Source organism: Sorex araneus, chromosome 4 (genome assembly GCF_027595985.1).
Source record: "Sorex araneus isolate mSorAra2 chromosome 4, mSorAra2.pri, whole genome shotgun sequence".
Classification (NCBI taxonomy): Eukaryota; Metazoa; Chordata; class Mammalia; order Eulipotyphla; family Soricidae; genus Sorex; species Sorex araneus.
The window spans coordinates 220,847,100-220,866,620 of NC_073305.1; the positions used below are offsets into that span (position 1 = coordinate 220,847,100).

At 62.6% G+C, this 19,521-nt stretch overlaps 1 protein-coding gene across 1 annotated transcript; it reads right to left on the reverse strand.

Annotated features, from left to right (window-relative positions):
- Positions 1-391: 391 nt before the first annotated feature.
- C4H16orf96 (chromosome 4 C16orf96 homolog) lies at positions 392-19,083 on the reverse strand. Its single transcript, XM_055136812.1, has 20 exons — positions 18,661-19,083; positions 17,799-17,903; positions 16,560-16,640; positions 16,348-16,452; positions 16,205-16,274; positions 14,917-15,882; positions 14,064-14,559; positions 13,334-14,007; positions 12,838-12,923; positions 12,523-12,633; positions 10,915-10,989; positions 10,602-10,766; positions 7,803-7,921; positions 7,116-7,178; positions 5,199-5,291; positions 4,427-4,568; positions 4,253-4,352; positions 1,858-1,911; positions 1,223-1,313; positions 392-407 (listed from the first exon to the last, which is right to left on the reverse strand). Exons 1-20 carry the CDS (start codon positions 19,081-19,083, stop codon positions 392-394), a joined length of 4,035 nt encoding a protein of 1,344 aa, XP_054992787.1.
- Positions 19,084-19,521: the final 438 nt, after the last annotated feature.

A 19,521-nucleotide genomic window follows, 5' to 3' on the forward strand; every position in this document is an offset into this window, starting at 1 on the left:
AGACCCCATATTGTGCCTCTCAGGGCTGGGGAACATCCTAAGACCCAGGAGGGCCCAGAAAGTATGGCTTCTGCTGTCCCCAATTCCCAGGAAGCAACTGCCATGACAGCCTGCAGCCTGTGCTGTGGGGACCGCCCCAAGGGGCTCACAGACACCCATGTCAGGCTGTCGTGGAACAACAGCCTGGCACAGGAGTCTGCCCTCCCCTCCCGTGTGCCCAGCCTGGGAAGAGGCCAGCTGAGCACAGCGCCCCGCGGGGTAATGGCTTGGAGAGGGTCAGGGAAGGCCACACGTGATTTTATTCTGAGGAGACATTGACAGATCCTCCTGTTGGAGCTGAGCCCGTCCGTGCCCCCAGAGTGTCGTGGCCAGGGGTCAGAAGAGCCGGGCATTACTGGGGCAGCATCCTGGAGAAGGGCGAGGAGGGGGACATGGGGACAGGGCACTCCACAGCTGCCCAGTTCCCCCTACTCTTCCCCACCAAAGCCCCAGAACCATGGAAGGAAATTTTGTGCAAATGAGCACTGAGGCATGGAGGTGACAGGAGTAAGAGCACTGTGCTCAGCAGCCCCGAGGCCCCTGCTCTCCCCTGTTCTAGTCCCCCCCCCCCCCCCCGCCAGGAAAACGCAGTGGGGTCCTGGGGGCTTGTCCAAGCTACCCTCGGGATTGCTCCAGAGAGCGTGTATCAATGAGCGAAAGGGCCAGGGAGCTGCTGAGGGCTTTGCTTCACGGGCGGGCGCCCAGAGCATGGCCAGGCTGGTCCCCAAACCCCCCAAAAAGTAATAAACCCTAGTTGAAAATGACCCCTTCGGGGCTGGAGAGATAGCACAGCGGGTAGGGCGTTTGCCTTGCACGCGGCCGACCCGGGTTCAAATCCCAGCATCCCATATGGTCCCCTGAGCACGGCCAGGAGTAATTCCTGAGTGCAGAGCCAGGAGTAACCCCTGTGCATCGCCAGGTGTGACCCAAAAAGCAAAAAAGAAAAGAAAATGACCCCTTCGGTCCCGGAAATTACTAGCTGAGCACAAAGGTAGCTGGGCTGGGGTGCAGGGCAGGGAGGAGCAGAGGCAGTGATGAGGGGGGGGCATTGGGGGAGATGCAGCCGGCAAGTGGGGAGCCTGTCTCCACAGAGCCCTGAGCTGCCTCGGGTGGCAGAGGCTCTGGCGAGAGCAGGTGAGCAGGGGTCCCCCGAAGTTGGGCGGCAGGGGGGTGTGCGGCTCACCGTGTGCCCAGCCCGGCAGCCTGAATGGTGGCTGGAGGTTCGGGGGCCAGATTCCTGGGGTGCTGGCGAGCCCTGGGGCTGGCTGGGGGCCCTGCAGGGGCGACGGCAGCGGCAGCAGCAGCATCGGCAGAGATGGGGGCCAGGCTGGGGTCAGCAGTTGGGGGTCGGGGGTGTGGGCGTTAGGCTGGGGGGGCAGGGCTGGCGCATGAAGTGTCTTGAGAACACCCGTGAGAGGCCCTGGGACGGGAAATGCTTCCCCCGACATGGGGCGCGCCTGCCCACGGCCCCCGTGCTTCCTGGGTTCCCCAGGGAGTTCCCAAGGACGCAGGGCTGCTTGTGTGGGGTCCGGCTCTCATCCCCTTAGGCCACCTCACTCCCCAGCATGTGGAGAGCCTCCTGACGGGCACGTGGCAGGACAGGGCGTGGTGGGGCCTCTGCAGAGTGCCCCCAGGATGGGCACAGCACCGGGAGCGGGTAGGTCTGCGAGCTTGGTGCCCCCGGCCCAACCGGGTTCCGATGGAGCCACGCTGGAACTGGGCCAGGCGGGGACCAGGCAAGGGGCTTCTGAGGCACTGGCAGAGCAGGTGGGAGATGGGTGAGGTGGCAGGGACCCTGCGGGGAGCCCAGGTACTCACTGGGGTACAGGACACCAAAGGGGCCCTGGCGCCCACGGTCATCCAGGCCTCGAGCTGGGGGGTGCGGGATCTTCACAGCTGAGCAGTGTCGACGGGGAGAGAGCAAAGCGGGGCTCTTCCCCAGGCCCCCGCCCCACCCGTCAGCCCCCCAACCCCTCCACACCCGGCCCCCACCCCTTCCCCATGAGTTGTCCCCGCCCCAAGCCTGCAATACCTGGGGGAGCAGAGAGGCTCCCTGGGGAACAGCCTGGGCCCCCTTCATTTCAGGCGCGGGGGATTTTCAGGAGTCCCCCAGAGTGGCCACAGTGATGGGGGGCTGCACAGACCCGAGCAAATAAAATGACCCTTGACAAGGAACTGCTCAGAGGCATTTACGCATAAATGGACGTCACTCCCTCACTCCCGTTCTAGAACATATTAGCGCCCCAAAACAAAACCCCACAGCTCCTCCTCCGCAAATCTGCTTTCTCCTGGGGATTCGCCCGTCCCTGGCATTTCCTAGCAACGGAGCAGACGCCGCCAGCTCGCCGGGCGACCCCTGCCCCCTTTCCTCCCTGCTGGGCCAAGAATTCCTGGGACGTGCCACCCAGACCAGAAGCCAGGGCGGCAGAGCGCAGGGTGGCAGGGGGAGGTGTGGAGGGGCTGTCTGCGCCCGCAGGGCCCGAGGGTCCCGGCTGAGAGCGCCGGCGGCTCAGGCTCCGGAAACCCCGCCCCACGCCTCCATTTGCCTCTCCGGGAGCTCACGGCTCACTTCCCTCCCCAGGGAGGGAAAACTGGCTTCGTCTCCCTGCCCGTCCCTGGGACCCCCCTGCCGCGGCACTGCGCCCAGGGCCGGGTGGGCCTCTGCCCATCTGCAGCTCCAGTGCAGGCACCTCGGGACCCCACGTACAGGGGCTGCGGAGGGACTCGGGCACTGTGCCTGGGCGGGCCGGCCTTGCCTTGGGCTCACGGCTGTCCAGTCTAGATACTGAGTGCGTCTGGGATGAGGATGTCCTTGGAGTAAAGACGGGAGCGTGAGGTGCGGCCTGACAGCGCCCGGCCCGCACACACCGCGGCAGGGTGGGAGGAAAGCCCCTCCCTCAGCTGCCCACCTGCCCAACAGGGCTGGATTCCCCGAGGGTCCTGGGTGAGGGAGGCATACAGGTAGGACAGGAAATTGAAGCCCTGTTAAGGTCCCTTCCTGGAAGGACCGCTCCTACCTGGGCGGCCCCGCCCACAGCTCCCTCCTGGAGGCCCCGCCCACAGCCCCTGCCTGCTGGCCCCGCCCACAGCTCCCTCCTGGAGGCCCCGCCCACAGCCCCTGCCTGCTGGCCCCGCCCACAGCTCCCTCCTGGAGGCCCCGCCCACAGCCCCTGCCTGCTGGCCCCGCCCACAGCTCGTCTTCAGGCCCCGCCCACAGCCCCCTGCCTGCTGGCCCCGCCCACAGCCCATACTGACGGCCCCATCCCCCGGCCCCGCCCACAGCCCCTTCCTGACCGCCCGCCCTAAGCCCCCTGACTGCCGGCCCCGCCCACAGTCCGACTATAGGCCCCGCCCACAGCCCCTGGATGACGGTCAGCCCACAATGTCTTTCCTGTCTGCACGATCCTCCCAAAGCGTCCTCCCCGCAGTCTGCATATCCCTACCCACACGGCCCCGCCCACAGGTCCCTCCCTGTTGCACGGCCCCGCCCACAGGTCCCAGGCGGCAGGCCCCGCCCACCCGGCCCCGCCCTCACGGCCCCCTCCCCAGGCCTCCTGAACATGCAGGGAGTGGTGGCCTGGCCGCCACAGCAATGAAGAAAGGGGTTTTGCACAATCCCCTGACTAAGCAAAGTGGGAGGCGGGGGGGGGGGGGGGGGGCTGGAGCGATAGCACAGCGGGTAGGGCGTTTGCCTTGCACACGGTCGACCCGGGTTCGATTCCCAGCACCCCATAGCGTCCCCTGAGCACCGCCAGGAGTAATTCCTGAGTGCAGAGCCAGGAGTAACCCCTGTGCATCACCAGGTGTGACTCAAAAAGAAAAAAAATAAGTGGGAGGAGGGACACTACAGGTAGGATGAAGACCCCCCTCGAGCTTGGGCCGACCCTAAGCGGCAATGGGTCACCCCCAACTCAGAGGCTAGTTCCTCCCCGCGGCTGATCTTTGGTCCCCCATCCCCCCTCAGGCCTCCCTTGGCCAGCAACCCAGCCCTCCTGCTGCCTAGGCCACTCCCTGTGTCCCCGCTGTCCCCTTGCACTCAGCCCTCGCTGTCCTTCCGCTCATCACCCAGTCTGCTAGTCCGGGCTGCCCAGCCCCGTGCAGAGGGAGGGTCGCCCAGATGGTGGTGCCAACGCGCCCTCTCACCATGTCCTCTCGGCTGCCCAGCAGAGCCAGGCCGGCCACCACGGGGCTCCCCAAGGTCTGCACCCCTCACCTGCCGGGTCTTTCTCCCCGTCAGCCATGGGGGGCAGCTCCTGACTGGCCATGCGGCCTTTGTACAGGACACCGTCCACTCCCAGGATGTCCACCTCGGCCTGTCAGAGGATCCGGCTCAGAGGGTTGCCAGAACTGGCCCCTTGGCCCTGTCCCCTGCCAAAGCTGCTCTTACCGTGTCATAGTCCACGACGCTGGGGTCCCCGTAAGGGTAGATGGACAGCAGGGGCCCAGTCTGACTTTCGGGGCTGTTAGTCCAGTGCTGGGGGGCGCTCAGGGTGGCATCGTCACAGGCACCCACGTCCTGCAGCTGTTCCCTGGGGCAGGCCGGAGCCAGTCACCCCAGGAGCCTTAGCACGGCCTGGGGGTGCAGGGACAGAAGCGACCCCTACAGGCCCCCCAGTCCCTGCCGCGCCCAAGGCCCACGCCAGCACTCAGCCTTGAGTCTCCAGTGGGGGGCTGCGGCTTCTGCTCAGCCATACACCCTACCGTGCGGGTGTCAAGAAGTTGAGGGGTGTCTTCTGTTTGGGTTTTGGTTTTGTTTTGGCTTTTGGGGTCACACCCAGCGATGCTCAGGGGTGACTCCTGGCTCTGCGCTCAGGTATTACTCCTGGCGGTGCTCGGGGGACCCTATGGGGTGCCGGGGATTGAATCCCAGTCGGCCACGTGCAAGGCAAACGCCGTCCCCGCTGTGTATCTCTCCGGCTCCCAAGGGTGTCTTCTGGGTGCAGCTCAGGAGCTGTGTCCCGGGGATGTTGTGGGTGGAGCTCTCTGAGTGTTGAGGGGAGGGAGGGCTCCAACACTGGCTTGGGGGCCCTGGCATGTCTCCTGGGAGGGGCTCGGGTTACCCCCCACAATCCTGGAGGTGTCGCCCGGCCCGTTTCTCTGGCCTCCTCCCCTCCCCGGCTGCGGCTCCCACGCAGCGCCCCCTGGTGGGCCGCCCTCACCTCATTTGCTGCCGCTGCAGAAACTCGGAGCTGTTGGCGCTGACCGGTCGCAGCGTGGACAGCAGCTGGGCTTTGCGGACAGTGAGGAGATGCCTGTTGGGGGACAGGTGCTAGGTGTGGCGCCCCCAGCTCCTCCAGGAAGGCCCTCCAGTTCGTCCCTCCAGCAAGCTCGCTTTGCTGGCCCACCGTCCTGGGCTCTCGGGGCCTCTCCAGCCCCCGCAGGCCAGAAGCAAGGATTGGAGGGGCTTGCCCTGGGGGAGGGCAGGGGTTCCTTCTGGGGGACGGGGTCAGCGGGAAGGCCGCAGGGACCCTGCAGGGATGGGGGTCACTGTGTAACGGGCCCTGCCAATACTGCACCCCCGGGAAGGAGAAGCTGTTCCCAGCCGCCCACGTGAAGGCAGGCCGTGGCCAGGGCTTGCTCCTGCCTCTGTGCTTAGTGTGTCCCTTTGACCACTCCTGGCAGACTCTCGAGGGATGCTGGGGACAAGAAAGTGCCCTCCCCACTACTGTCACACTGGTCCCATCTGTCTCTGGTGTTGGCCTTTGGACCACAGGCAGTGGTACCCAGGGACCACTCCTGGCACTGCACAGGGGACCGGAGGTGGCGCCGTGAATCAAACCGTGGTCAGCCTCATGCAAGGCAGCATCTCGGGCTTCCTTTTACAGGTGAAGGATTTGTTATGTTTATGTATTTTGATATCTACTTCATATCTCCATTTGGTTTTAATTTATCATACATTTTTGATAAATATATAATAAAGATATTTATCAGACAGGGCTAGAGACAGGCAGACAAGGATGGACAGGCAGACAGGGCTACAGACATCCGTCAGACAAGCAGGCACAGCTGCCCTGCGGAGCCTGGGGTCACGGGCGTGCTCTCACTGTCGGGAGTGGTTCCAGAACTTTCCTGGGCTCGTTGGGAAGTGGATTCTCCTCAACCAACAGGTAAAATGGGAGGTATGGGCTGGCGGGACAGGGCAGTTATGGCGCTTGCCCGGGACCCGTATGGCCCCAAGCTCTGCCAGCAACGATCCCTGGGCGCAGTCAGGAGTGAGCCCTGAGCACTGCCAGGCGAGGCCCGAGCTAAACCAGCAGAACGTCAGGAGCTTCCACAGTACCTGCGCTCGCCCTTCAAGCCTGCGCTCTCTCTCAGACACGCACCTCGCTTGCTTGTCCTTATGTCTCCTTGCCTTCTCCACTCTGAAGTCCGTGTGCCCTGAACACATACTTCCTCTCTTTCTCTTCCCTGTCATCTTAGTTTCCGTAAGTACTAGCTCGTTCCAGAGGCCCGAGTAGACAGTCCAGCGGGTTGGTGCTGACTTTGCACGTGGCCGACCCAGGTTTGTTCCCGGGCATCCCATACCGTCCCCTGAGCCCCTCCAGGACTGATTCCTGAGCTCAGAGCCAGGAGTCAGCCCTGAGCATTGCCAGATGTGGTCCCCTCCCCACAGAAAAAGCAAAAGACAAAACTCTCTTGTGTCACTAACATTAATCAGTTAATTAAAATACTGTGAGGGGGGCTGGAGTGATAGCTCAGCGGGTAGGGCGTTTGCCTTGCACGCGGCCCACCCGGGTTCTATTCCCAGCATCCCACATGGTCCCCTGAGCTCAGCCAGGGGTAATTCCTGAGTGCAGAGGCAGGAGTGACCCCTATGCACCCCCGGGTGTGACCCAAAAAGCAAAAAAAGAAAAAAAATACTGTGAGGCTGGAAGCGAGCCTAGTGGTAAGGTCTCACCCCGTGCACAGACCTGGGCTCAGTCCGCATTGCTAGAGTCCAAACAGCAGCCAGGCAGGCTGGTGGGAGACTGGCCCACCCGGCCAGGGGACCAAGACACACAGGTGTGCTGTTACATGAGGGTCCCGGGACAGCCAGAGGGCGGGAGGCAGGGTGCCCTGGTGGGCTGGTCACTCACGGGCTGGTCATCATGTCCAAAGACCGGTCACAGGAGAGGCACTGCACTTGCTCAAAGAGTTTCCTGGAAGACAGGAGATGTCAGCGGGACGCGCAGTGGGAGCTGTCCGGACCCAGTGCTGGGGGCTGTACTTCCTTCTGATTTACTCTTCTGTTCTGGGGCCGCAGCGGGCAATGTTCCGGCCTGCACTCAGGACTTACACTCGGCAGTGCCTGGGGGGCTATGTAGGGTTCTGGGTGTTGAACCCATGTCGGCCTCATGCGGTACTATCAGGGGGCTGGGGGTGGGGCTGGACTTCTGCCTGTGCCCCCAGGCCAGGCCTAACCCCACCCCCCACAGCCGCTGACGCCCCGGGGGCAGAAGTGCGTGAGGATGTTACCTACTTCCCGGGCCCAAACACAACCCACTCTTCAAAGCGGTGCTTTCTGGGGAGCTGCTCCAGGCGTGTGTTGGGGGTGGGGGAAGTGGGCTTGCCCGGGGCGCCATCTGGGCAGGCCAGGGTGTGGCGCCCACCAGGTGTGCCCAGGTTCCCAGGGTCAGCCGTGCCCAGCTCCGTGAGCGCAGGTGCTCTGAGCTCGTGTCTCTGTGGGGCCTGGTCCCCTCCCAGCGCACAGGCCGGGAGGGTGGGGGGCGGGGGACCCACTCCCCAGGGCCCAGGCCGGGAGGGTGGGGGGCGGGGGGACCCACCTCCTGAAGCCGGCCGCGTTGTCGGGGTCAAAGTGCAAGCCTTCGGCCATCACCTTCCTGAGGGTCTGCCGGATCTTGCTCAGGTCGGCCTTCAGCTCGGTCAGGTCGCTGCGAACCAGCTGCCCGGGAAGGGGGGAGGTGGCCAGGTCACCTGCCCGCTCTGCTCCCCCAGCCTGGGGTGACAGGCCCCTCAGAGGCTCAGACAAAACAGCAGCGGGAAAGGGAACCGGCCCATGGGTGTGGGCGCACACAGCGCGGCTGGGCACCCCTGCTGGAGGGCCCTGCCCCCAGCCCCACTCCCATGACGCGCCCGGCCCTCTGAGCCCGGCCCAGACCCGCCCGTGGCAAAGGCTTGGAGAAATCCACGGGCTGCTCTCCGGGGAAAGCAGGACTGGTGTGGCCTGGGTTTGGAGATGTTTCTGTTTTGTTTGGGGCCATGTCTGGCGATGCTCAGGGGTGACTCCTGGGGGGCTCAGAGGACCATATGGGATGCGGGGACCAAACTTGGGCTGGCCGCATGCAGGGTAAGTGCTCTGCCCGCTGTACGAGAACTCTGAACCCACTGTTTTTTTTTGTTTGTTTGTTTGTTTGTTGTTTTTTTTGGTCACACCCGGCGATGCACAGGGGTTACTCCTGGCTCTGCACTCAGGAATCACTCCTGGTGGTGCTCAGGGGGCCATATGGGATGCTGGGAATGGAACCCGGGTCGGCCGCATGCAAGGCAAACGCCCTACCCACTGTGCTATAGCTCCAGCCCCTGAACCCACTGTTTTAATTTTTTAGTTTTGAGCCACACCTGGAGGTGCTTAGGGGTTATTCCTAGCCAGTTGCTCAGGAGTGCCCCCTGGCCGGGTGCTAGAGGTGGATGGGGGGGTCATTGCACACAAGCAAGCCCCTTAATCTCTGCTCTCTCTCCACCTTATTTTATTTTGTTTTAATATTTTTGATTTTGGGGATCATGCCAGGCAATACTCAGGGGTTACTCCTGGTGATGCTCAGGGGACTATATGGGATGCTAGGGATCGAACTCAGGTCAAACCCACTTTACAACCCCTCCAGCCCTATTTTATTTTATTTAGTTATTTCTTTTTGCTTTTTTGGGTCACACCCAGCAATGCTCAGGAATTACCCCTGGCGGTGCTCAGGGGACCATATGGGATGCTTGGAATCAAACCCAGGTCGGCCACGTGCAAGGCAAATGCCCTCCCCGCTGTGCTATCGCTCCAGCCCCTCCAGCCCTATTTTAAAGTGCTGTAGCACAGTTAATATGATTATAATAGAGTTAACTTTTATGCTATTTTGGGGGGGAGCCACACCCAGCGGTGCTCAGGGCTTACTCCTGGCTCTGTGCTCAGGGTTCACTCATGGCAGTATGTGCTATTGAGGATTGAACCCAAGTCAGGCTGTGTGGCGTTGGTGGTGTAGTGGTTAGCACAGCTGCCTTCCAAATCAGGCTGTGTGCAAGCCAACGTAACTTTTTTTTTTTTGGGCTTTTTTGGGTCATGCCTGGCAATGCTCAGGGGTTACTCCTGGCTCTGCACTCAGGACTTACTCCTGGTGGTGCTTGGTGCCAGGAATTGAATCCAGGCGGCTGCGTGCAAGGCAAACGCCCTACCCGCTGTGCTATCTCTCCAGCCCCCTATTTTTTGTTTTTGAGGTACAGAATTAACCGCCGCCAAAGTGTGCAAGACCTGTTGCCTCTAGTATGCCTCATCTTCCCCCCCACACCCACTGCAAGTTTTGAGTTTCTGGTAAGTTCCTTCCCGGGGTCTGGACTTGGTCTCGACACTCCATTTCCACCCAACAGAACCAAGGTGCGAGTGAGCAGCCAGATGGCGGGACCCGTGAGGCTGCAGAGACCGATGGCGCTGACCCCGGTGACAGTGCCCGCAGCGAGCAGGGACATGCAGGGGCTCGCCGGGAGGCCACTGCGCAGGGCGGCTTCTCACGCGCACGTGGGCCATTACAGCAAGCATGGAAGGGAGGAATTCTGGTTTTGCTTTTGTACTGTACCTGGACTGCTTCGGGCTTGCTGCTAGTGAGCCCCAGGGGCCCTCTGGGGGGCTGGGAACCAAACCCAGGCTCGGCCACCTACAAGGGACGCACCCTCCCCCCTGTAGTATCTCTGGCCCATCCCCGGATCTGTGCCCCTCGGAAACGGTGAATGTTGGCGGCCTTAGGCTGCTCCCTTTGGGGGCCGCTGGCAATGTGGAGGTGAGGGGTGGGGGGCGGGATCGGCAGAGACAGTCACCAGAGCGGGTATGCCTGGTAGCTGATGACCGCGGAGGGGGGCTCAGTCAAGATAATGACCATGTGGAATATAAAATGACATGAGATGGACACCCCAGGACAGTAGACACCGGGGCCAGGAATATTGCCCCATAGTTGGCAGCCTGTCTCCTGAGCGGGGGGAGAAGGCAGCTGGGATGGAGAAGGGGTCACTACGTCAGCCATGGCTGGAGGGGTCGCTCGGGATGGGAGATGTGTGCTGAAAGCAGATAAAGGACCAAACGTGACGGCCTCTCAGTATCTATGTGGTAAACCATAAAGCCCCAAAGTAGAGAGAGAGCGTGGGGGACACTGTCTGCCATGGAGGCAGGGGGAGGGCCGGGATGGGGGCTGCGTACTGGGGACATCGGTGGTGGGGAATGTGCCCTGGTGGAGGGACAGGCGTTCCATCATTGTATGACTGAAACTCAAACATGAAAGCTCTGTAATTATCTCACAGTGATTCAACAAAAAAATTTTAAAAGACAGTGACCAGGGAGGGGGCTGAGGGGCAGTGCCCGGGGGGCTCACCTTGGTGCCCAGCTCCCCGCTCAGCTGCTCCACGCTCTTCTTCCAGCTGTCCTCGTGGGCCATGACCCGGAGGAGCAGGCTCTGCACCAGCTCGTTCACCTCCGACGACAGCGTCTTCAGGTCGGCTCGGCTGGCCTTGGTGGCCAGAGTGCCCCGGTCGGCTTTCTGGGGGGGGGGAGGCGGGACTGCGGCTGGCGGCACGCTCTTGGGGCCGTTTGCTTTCAGTTGTTGGTTGAGACCCCCTCTGCACGGGGAGCAGAGTCCACCCACCCTTCAGGCTGGGGGGCTGGGCCCCGAGGCTGCGCTCACCCACCTCCTTCAGCTCCTTCTCCACCAGGCTTTTGTCTGCCTTTTCCGTTTCCAGATGTTTGATGTGAGTCCAGATGGCCTAGAGCCGAAGCAGCGGTATGCGGGCGCCCACCCCGGGGCCCGGGGACAGCCCAGGGCCGCCTGCCTGAGAGGGACCAGGGGCAGGTGGACAGCAGGGGGGCCACCGGAGCAGGCCTGGGCTCCCAGGTGGGCGAAGGGCGGGGGACGGTGGAGGGCCCCCCGGGACTCCCGCGACCCCCTCCGGCTCCCAGCCTGCCACCAGCAGGGCCTCCTCTGTCTGCTGAGCGTCTCGATGGCACCACACGGTGCCCAGGTGCCCACGTGCGGGGGCCGCTCCCTTCTCACCCTCCCTTTGCGGCGCCCTCCCAGCACTTATCACCTGCCTCTAGCACCTTGTCCACCTTCCTCCCTCGTCACCCCAGAGGGACGCAGCCCCCAGCCTGGAGCTGGTCGAGGCCGAGCAGTTTCTAAGCGAGGGTGCCGCCAAGTGGACAGTTGAGGCTGTGGTCAGCACAGCCCAAGCCCCGGTACTGTTCACCAACAGGGGGCCCTATGTGTGTCCGAGCTGGTCACTCAGGGTGACTCCCCAGGGAGGGGAGATGTGCCCCCTTGCCCCTCACCGTGGAAACCGTCTCCGGGGCCTGCGTGGGACTGTGTGCCCTCGTCCTCTCCTCCTGCTGGGAGTGACCCAGTGGGTCCCCTTGCCAAAGACTGGGCTATTCTGGGCCAAAGTATGGACACAGCCCAGCAAGTTGGGTCAGACAGGGAGTGCCCTGCGGGCAGCTGCCCAGTGGGAGAGGCTGGCAGAGTGCAGGCCCACTCCTGTGCAGCGCTGGGCCCCGGGAAGGCCCCGCGGGACAGCCCCCAGCCAAGATGGCTCAGGAGAAACTTAGAACCCCTGACAGCCAGTGCAAAAAATCGTCTCTTTCACTTATTCATTCATTCACTTCCTCTTTCAGGCACTCATTGACCCATTCATTCATTCACTCTTTTTTTGTTTCGTTTTGGTTTTTTGGGTCACACCTGGCAATGCACAGGGGTTACTCCTGGCTCTGCACTCAGGAATCACTCCTGGCGGTGCTCAGGGGACCATATGGGATGCTGGGAATCGAACCCGGGTCGGCCTTGTGCAAGGCAAACACCCTCCCTGCTGTGCCATCACTCCAGCCCTCATTCACTGTCTCCTGCTCTCAATTATCCACTCATACACTTAGTTACCCACTCATCTAATTATTCATTTGCTCGTTCACTCATTCGCTCATTCATTTATGCGCTCAATCACTAATTCACTCATTTACTACTTCACTCATTCATTCACATGCTCAGAGGTTGGTGGGTGGGTGCGCCTATGCCAACATGGACCTTGTGTATGTCGGTCCCTCTGGTTACACGTGAGGGGCATGGGTGGGTGGAGAGATTTGTCCATTCTCAACAAAGCGAACTTTATGCAGAGTGTCCACTTGCATAAGTGGACTCCCCGCCCCCTTGGCTCCCTGGCCCTCTCTAGTGCACCCGGGAGCCTCTGGTGGGGGGAGGCCCGGTGGTGGGCCCCTTCTCTCCCGCCCAGCCCAGATCCCCCCAACAGGCGAACCTTCAAGTCTTCCAGGCGCATCTGGATCTTGCTGACTGCCTTGTCCAGCACGATGTAGCGGCCCTTCATGGTCTCCATCTGGTGGCCCCAGATCCTCTCGAGTTCTTCCTCCTAAGGGGGGAACGGACGTCGCCGGCTTGGGCGCTGCTTCCACCGGCCTCACAGCCAGCAGAGATCGGGAGAGGCCCACAGCCGCCGCATCTGCCCTCACCCCCGGGCTTCCTCTGTGACAGGGCCACGCTGTCGGGGCAGGGGCTCCCGCGGTCCCGGGCCGGGGCCCGACACCCTCCTCCCTCACTCTCCAGGGCCACTGGCCTTCATCCTGGACTTCGAGAGATTGCTGATCTTCTCCTGCAGCACGTCCAGGGTCATGCTGAGCTCGGCCATGCCGCCCATGTTCGCTGCGAGCAATGGAGGGTCAGGGGCAGGGGAGTCTGGTGGAGGGTCCCGCCCTCGGCAGGGGGCTGGGGGGCCCGTCCCACAGAAAGACGCTAAATTGGGAGCCTGCCCCCACCATGTTTTGGGGGGATGAGGAGATTTGGGCCACACGGCAGAGCTCAGGGATCATTCCTGGCTCTGTGCTCGGGGGGCTACACGGAGCTTCTGGGGGGCCATTTGCAGTGCTGGAGATGCAACCTGGAACCGGGATCGGCCAGATGCGAGGCAAACCTGATGCCCCAGGCCACGCGTGTCTCCGGCCCCTTCAGGCAGCTCCAGAGCCCACAAAGGAGCGGGCGAGGACATGGGGGTTCAGGCCACAGGGAGGAGTGGGGGGGACCTGCCGGGGGGCGCAGGCTGCGGGGCGACCCACCGAGGTAGCTCACGCGCTGCTGCAGCGTGGACGCCAGCTTGGCAAACTCGTCCCTGAGGCTCTCGTGCTGCATGGGCATCAGGGCCAGGTGGCTCATGGACAGCCGGACAGCCGACTTCTTCTCCTCGGGGGTCGAGGCCTGCCTGGCGGCCTTCAGTGTCTGAGACATGACCAGGTTGGAAGGGACCCCGGTAGGCAGCAGGGGGCCCAAGAGACTGGACATCTCTGCGTCCCTCGGCTCTTGCTTCAGCTCTGGGTCCTCTCTGAGGTCGTAGGTGGCCCCCTGAGCGGCCCCCACACCTGGGGAGCCTGTGAGCGCCCCAAGGGGCCCCGAGGTGGTCGCCGCGGTGGCGGAGGCGGCCAGGTGAGTGGTGGGCACATTCTGCACGGCCTGGGCAGCTGCCTGGGCGGCGCGGGCGGCTGAGCTGGCGGCAGCGGCGTAGGCGACGGCGGCGGCAGCCGCGATGTTGGCGTCGGTCTTCAGCTTCTTGAGGCTGGCGGGAGACTTAGGGGCTGCCTCCATGGCGGCCGGGGCCCGGGGCCCCCGTCCTGCTGTGCCCTCTGAGGGCACCTCCTCCTGGTCTTCCAAGATGCTGTACAGGTAGGGGTCCAGCGTCTGTGGCCACACTGGCCGTGGCCACACTGAGCTGTGCTCCCTGGCCAGTGGGGGGGCCCTGGAGCCCCAGGGCGGGGCGAAGAAGCGGGAGTCTGGAGCCTGGGAAGGGCTAACGCCGGGGGCGTCTCTGTGCAGAAGGCAGTTTCCCGGTGCTGGGAGCTGTGGGCCAGGGGCAGGGGCAGGTCCAAATCCAGGCCCAGATCCAGGGACAAACCAAGGCCCAAAGCCAGGTTCAAATCCTGGGGCAGGCCAAGGCCCAAAGCCAGGTCCAAATCCTGGGGCAGGCCAAGGCCCAAAACCAGGCCCAGGCCCAACAGCAGGTCCAGGACTGACAGCAAAACCAGGACTGACAGCAGAACCAGGCCCGACTGCAGAACCAGGCCCGACTGCAGAACCAGGCCCAAGGGCAGAACCAGGCTCAAGGACAGAACCAGGCCCAACAGCAGAACCAGGCCTGACAACAGAACCAGGTCCTTCAACAGAACTAGGTCCTTCAACAGAACCAGGTCCAATGGCAGCACCAGGTCCAATGGAAGAACCAGGCTCGAAGGCAGAACCAGGCCCAAAGGCAGGACCAGGCCCAACGGCTGGACCAGGTCCGATGACGGAACTGGGTTTGACAAAAGAACCAGGCCTGACCGCAGAACCAGAACCCACAATAGAACCAACAGAACCAGGCCTAATGGCAGAACCAGGCCTGATGACAGAACCAGACCCAACAACAGAACCAGGCCTGACAACAGAACCAGGTCTGATGGCACAACCAGGCCCAGCAGCAGAACCAGGCCTCACAACAGAACCAGGCCCAACAACAGAACCAGGCTTGACGGCAGAACAAGGCCTCAGAGCAGAACCAGGCCGAACAGCAGAACCAAGCCCAATGACAGAACCAGGCCGAACAGCAGAACCAGGCCCAATGACAGAACCAGGCCGAACAGCAGAACCAGGCCTCAAAGCAGAACCAGGCCGAACAGCAGAACCAGGCCCAACAACAGAACCAGGTCCGACAGCAGAACCAGGCCCAACGACAGAACCAGGTCCGACAGCAGAACCAGGCCCAACAGCAGAACCAGGTCCGACAGCAGAACCAGGCCCAACAGCAGAACCAGGTCCGACAGCAGAACCAGGCCCAACAGCAGAACCAGGTCCAACAGCAGAACCAGGCCCAACAGCAGAACCAGGTCTGACAGCAGAACCAGGCCCAACAACAGAACCAGGTCCAATAGCAGAACCAGGCCCAACGACAGAACCAGGTTCAACAGCAGAACCAGGCCGAACAGCAGAACCAGGTCCGACAACATAACCAGGCCCAACAACAGAACCAGGTCCGACAGCAGAACCAGGCCCAACAACAGAACTAGGTCCGACAGCAGAACCAGGCCGAACAGCAGAACCAGGTTCAATGACAGAACCAGGCCCAACAGCAGAACCAGGCCCGACAGCAGAACCAGGCCCAACAGGAGAACCAGGTCCAACAGCAGAACCAGGCCCGACAGCAGAACCAGGCCCAACAGGAGAACCAGGTCCGACAGCAGAACCAGGCCCAACGACAGAACCAGGCCCAACGGCAGAACCAGGTCCGACAGCAGAGCCAGGCCCAATGACAGAACCAGGCCCAACAGCAGAAGTAGGCCTGACAGCAGAACCAGGCCCGACAGCAGAACCAGGTCCGACAGCAGAACCAGGCCCAACGGCAGAACCAGGTCCGACAGCAGAACCAGGCCCAACGTCAGAACCAGGTCCGACAGCAGAACCAGGTTCGACAACAGAACCAGGTCCGACAGCAGAACCAGGTCCGACAGCAGAACCAGGTTCGACAACAGAACCAGGTCCGACAGCAGAACCAGGTCCAACAGCAGAACCAGGTCCGACAGCAGAACCGGGCCCAACGATAGAACCAGGTCCGACAGCAGAACCGGGCCTGACAACAGAACTAGACCCAACAGCAGAATCGGGCCCTGTGGCAGAACTGGGCCGGACGGGTGGACCAGGCCCAATGGCAGAATCAGGGCCGCCAGCAGAACCAGGTGCTGGTGTGGGCCCAGGTTTTGGGCTGGGCTTTGGCCCGGGCTGCCTGGTGGCAGGGGCATCCTGGGGCCCAGGCTGAGCACTGCGTGGAGAGCCATCTCCCGACAGCGGTTGCACAGCGTCAGACAGGCACGGAGTGTGAGAGTCCGGGGGCCTCTGGGTGGGCGGGCGGGCCGGGGTCGTCTCCGGAGCGTCTGTGGACACGGCGGCTGGGCCGGGCTGGGCACCGGGCAGCTCCCCGGCGACATTCCTCAGGCCATCGTTCCGCAGGTCGCTGTTGTCCAGGGTCTGCGCTTTCTGCAGAAAAGCCCCCTGAGGAAAGGGGGCCTGGACCGGTCTCCCGTCCTGCCACCCCACCTCTCCAGGTCACCTGCGGGAACATGGCCTCGTGCAGGCTGGTCCAGAGCACCGTGTCCTTGGACGTGGGGATCGACTGGACCTTAGCCCGGAGAGTCACCTGGTGGGGGACAGGGGCCTGGGGAGGGGCGAGTACAGCCGCGGGGGCCCCCCTGTACCGCCCCTCCTCACTCCCAGGGATCCTGGCGGGCTGGGGGTGGGAGGGACGATGGGCAGAGGCCTCACCATTTCCCGGTGCAGGACGTTCACCTTCTGGTTCTGCGCGCTGACGTTACTAAGCAACGTGTCCAGATTCCCTGGCTGGGCCTGTCAGAAGAGCCCGTCCCGTGGGCCTGGGGCTCTGGCAGCAGACCGGGCCAGCCCAGGGGGGCCCAGGGACTCTGCTCCCGGACAGGGCGGACAGGAAGCAGCAGGTCGGGAGGCTCCACAGAGCGGGAGAGCTGAGGAGCGCTTCTTTTGAGGAAGGCCAGTTACAAACGGCAGGACCCGAGCAATAGTACAGTGGGGAGGGGAGCTTGCCTTGCGCGTGACTGACCTGGGTTCAATCTCTGGCACCCCATATGTCACCTGGGCCCCTTCAGAAGTAATTCCTGAGTACAGAGCCAGGAGTGATCCCTGAGCATCACTGAGTTTGTCCCCACTCAAAAAAAAAAAAAAACCCAACCCAAAACAACAAGATACATTCCATGGGTTTCTGGACTGCAGGACTTCTCAGAGGCTTTAATGGACAAAAAAAACACCAAGATTATCCAAGAAGAGAGACAGGAGGAGAAGGGCTTGTATCTCAAGCTCAGTCAAGTCCAGGTTCTCCCAAGCATTTTCTGCATTTCCAACACTACCTCTTCTGTGTGTGTGTGTGTGTGTGTGTGTGTGTGTGTGTGTGTGTGTGTGTGTGTTGCACCATAGCTGGTGATGTTCAGGGCTTACTCCTGGTTCTGAGCTCAGGAATTGCTCCTGGCAGTGCTTGGGGCACCATACGGGGTACGTGGATTGCACTGGGTCAGCCATGTGCAAGGCAAACACCCTCCCCACCGGCTTTGCTCCGGCCCCTACCCTTCCGCTTTGACGGGAGCCACCCCGACGGCAAATCTGTTGGTGGCCAGGCCAGAAAGGCTGTGCTGAGCTGAGAGTAGAGCAGGACCTGAAACAGACGGTGTCACCTGGGGCCGGGGGCTCATCTGTGCAGCCAGAGCCGGCAGCACAACTGCGCCCCAGCAGACTCTGCCCTCCAGCGCACAAGGAGCTTCCTACGAGAGGAAACACTGTTTCCCGTCCTGCTCTCAGTGGGCTGTCCACCTGCACTCGCCACGCCCAGGGGAGAACCTGCCTGAGAATGAAGGTGGAGCCCAAGAGAGCACCAGGAGGGGTGGGGAGGGGAGGCGGGGATGCCAGGATGCACCTGGATCCCGCCGAACCTGCAGCATTCCCGCCCAGCAGAGTGAGGCCAGACACTGGGAGGCCTACCTTTCCGCATACCGCCTGCAGCCCGTCCACATCCTTCCTGAGGGTCTCAACGGCCACCTTGAGCTCGTAGGTGTTGCTGAGTAAATCCTGCAGGGTCTGTATGGACTGCGGGGAGGGGAGGGAGGGCGTGACGTTGGTGCGGCTCAGGCAGACCGCGGCTGACAGCCACGCTCCGCGACAACCCCGTACAGCCCAGCCAGCTGTGCTCAGAGCTGTGGCGGGCTGATCCGGGACGGGAAGAAGGAGTGGGTCTGTTGCGGGATGGAGTATGCGGTGGCACCAACCCTTGGGGGCAGCTGGCCCACGGGGGCTGGGCTGGGACAGCCCTCAGCCATGAAAGGGGTGTGAATAAAATAAAACGATTCCAGGGCCAGAGAGATAGTGCAGTGGGTTCCCTTCTCGGCGCCCCAGGGGGTCTCCCAGGCCTGCCAGGAGTGATCCCTACGTGCAGAGCCCAGAACTAAGCCATGCGCACAGCCTGGTGTGGCCCCCAAACAAAATGAAACAGAACAAAACCAAAAAAGAAAATCGGATCCTGGGCCAGAGTGATAGTCAAGGGTGGGCGCTCACCTGGCACGTGGCACTTGGCCTCTAGCCGCAGCACCACATGGGGTCCCCAAGAGGGAGAAGGGAGGAGAGGGGAAGGGGGAAGGAGGAGGAGGAGGAGGAACACGGGATCCTGGAGCTGCTCAGCGGCAAGCGGGAGCATGGCCTCCCCGCTCTCCGCGACCCCTGAGATCCTGGCACCCGCCAGCGGCTTGTCTCTCGAAAGACCCCGTACAAATGGGCCCTTGCCAACTGCTTTCCTCGACTCTGAACACTTGAGAAAGGGTGCGGGCAGGCAGGGGCAGCAGGCGCTTACCTTGGCCATGGCCTCCTCGTTGCCCTCCACAATCTTGCGGAGCTTGATGAGGTGGTACAAGTCCTCGATGGGCCGCTGGGTGCCGGTGCTGCCCTCCAGCAGCTGCGCGGTGGACGGCAGGGCCTGCAGCGTGGCCAGCTGGCTCTCCACCTTGTCGATGCGGCTCACCACGTGGTCGAAGACGTTGCTGAGCCTCTTCATGGGCGTGGTGGTGGCGGGCGGGCCGTCGGCCTCCCGGGGCATGAAGCTGGTGGGCGAGGTCTGCAGGAAGTCCTCATCCCCCGACAGCACCTTCTCCAGCTCGGCCAGGTGGACGTGGTCCAGGATGGCCTGGAGCAGCAGGTGCAGGGCCTTGAAGTTGACCACGCCACACTGTGGGATGGCCACGTTGACCAGCTCGCTGAAGGTCAGCGAGAAGCTCATTCTGCCAGCAGGCTCTAGGTCTGTGGCAGGTGAGGGGTGGGCTTGGGGGCACCCGGGACTGGCATGGATGACTCCTCAAAGTGGCCAGGGAGTCCGCAGGTGGCTGTGGTCACAGGAGAATGGCCTCTGTCTAGGAGCTCCGCTGAGCTTCTGGTTGCTAGGACACTGAAATGGCCAGCGGGCCCCGCTTGAGGGCAGGGCGGGGCCGGACACCCCAGCCAGCCGCAGCTCAGTTCATCCCGGTCTCTGCCATCTGAGGCCCGACTCTATGCTCAGGGCTTCCTCCTGGTGGTGCTTGGGGGACCCTGTTCGATGCCCAGGATCTAGATGGGGTCAGCCGAGGGCAGGGCAGGACATGCGTGTAGCTGGCCCCGAAGGGAGGCTCCGGGGTATCAGCGCTGCCTCCCAGATGGTTTGTGGCTCTCAAGCCAGCGGGAC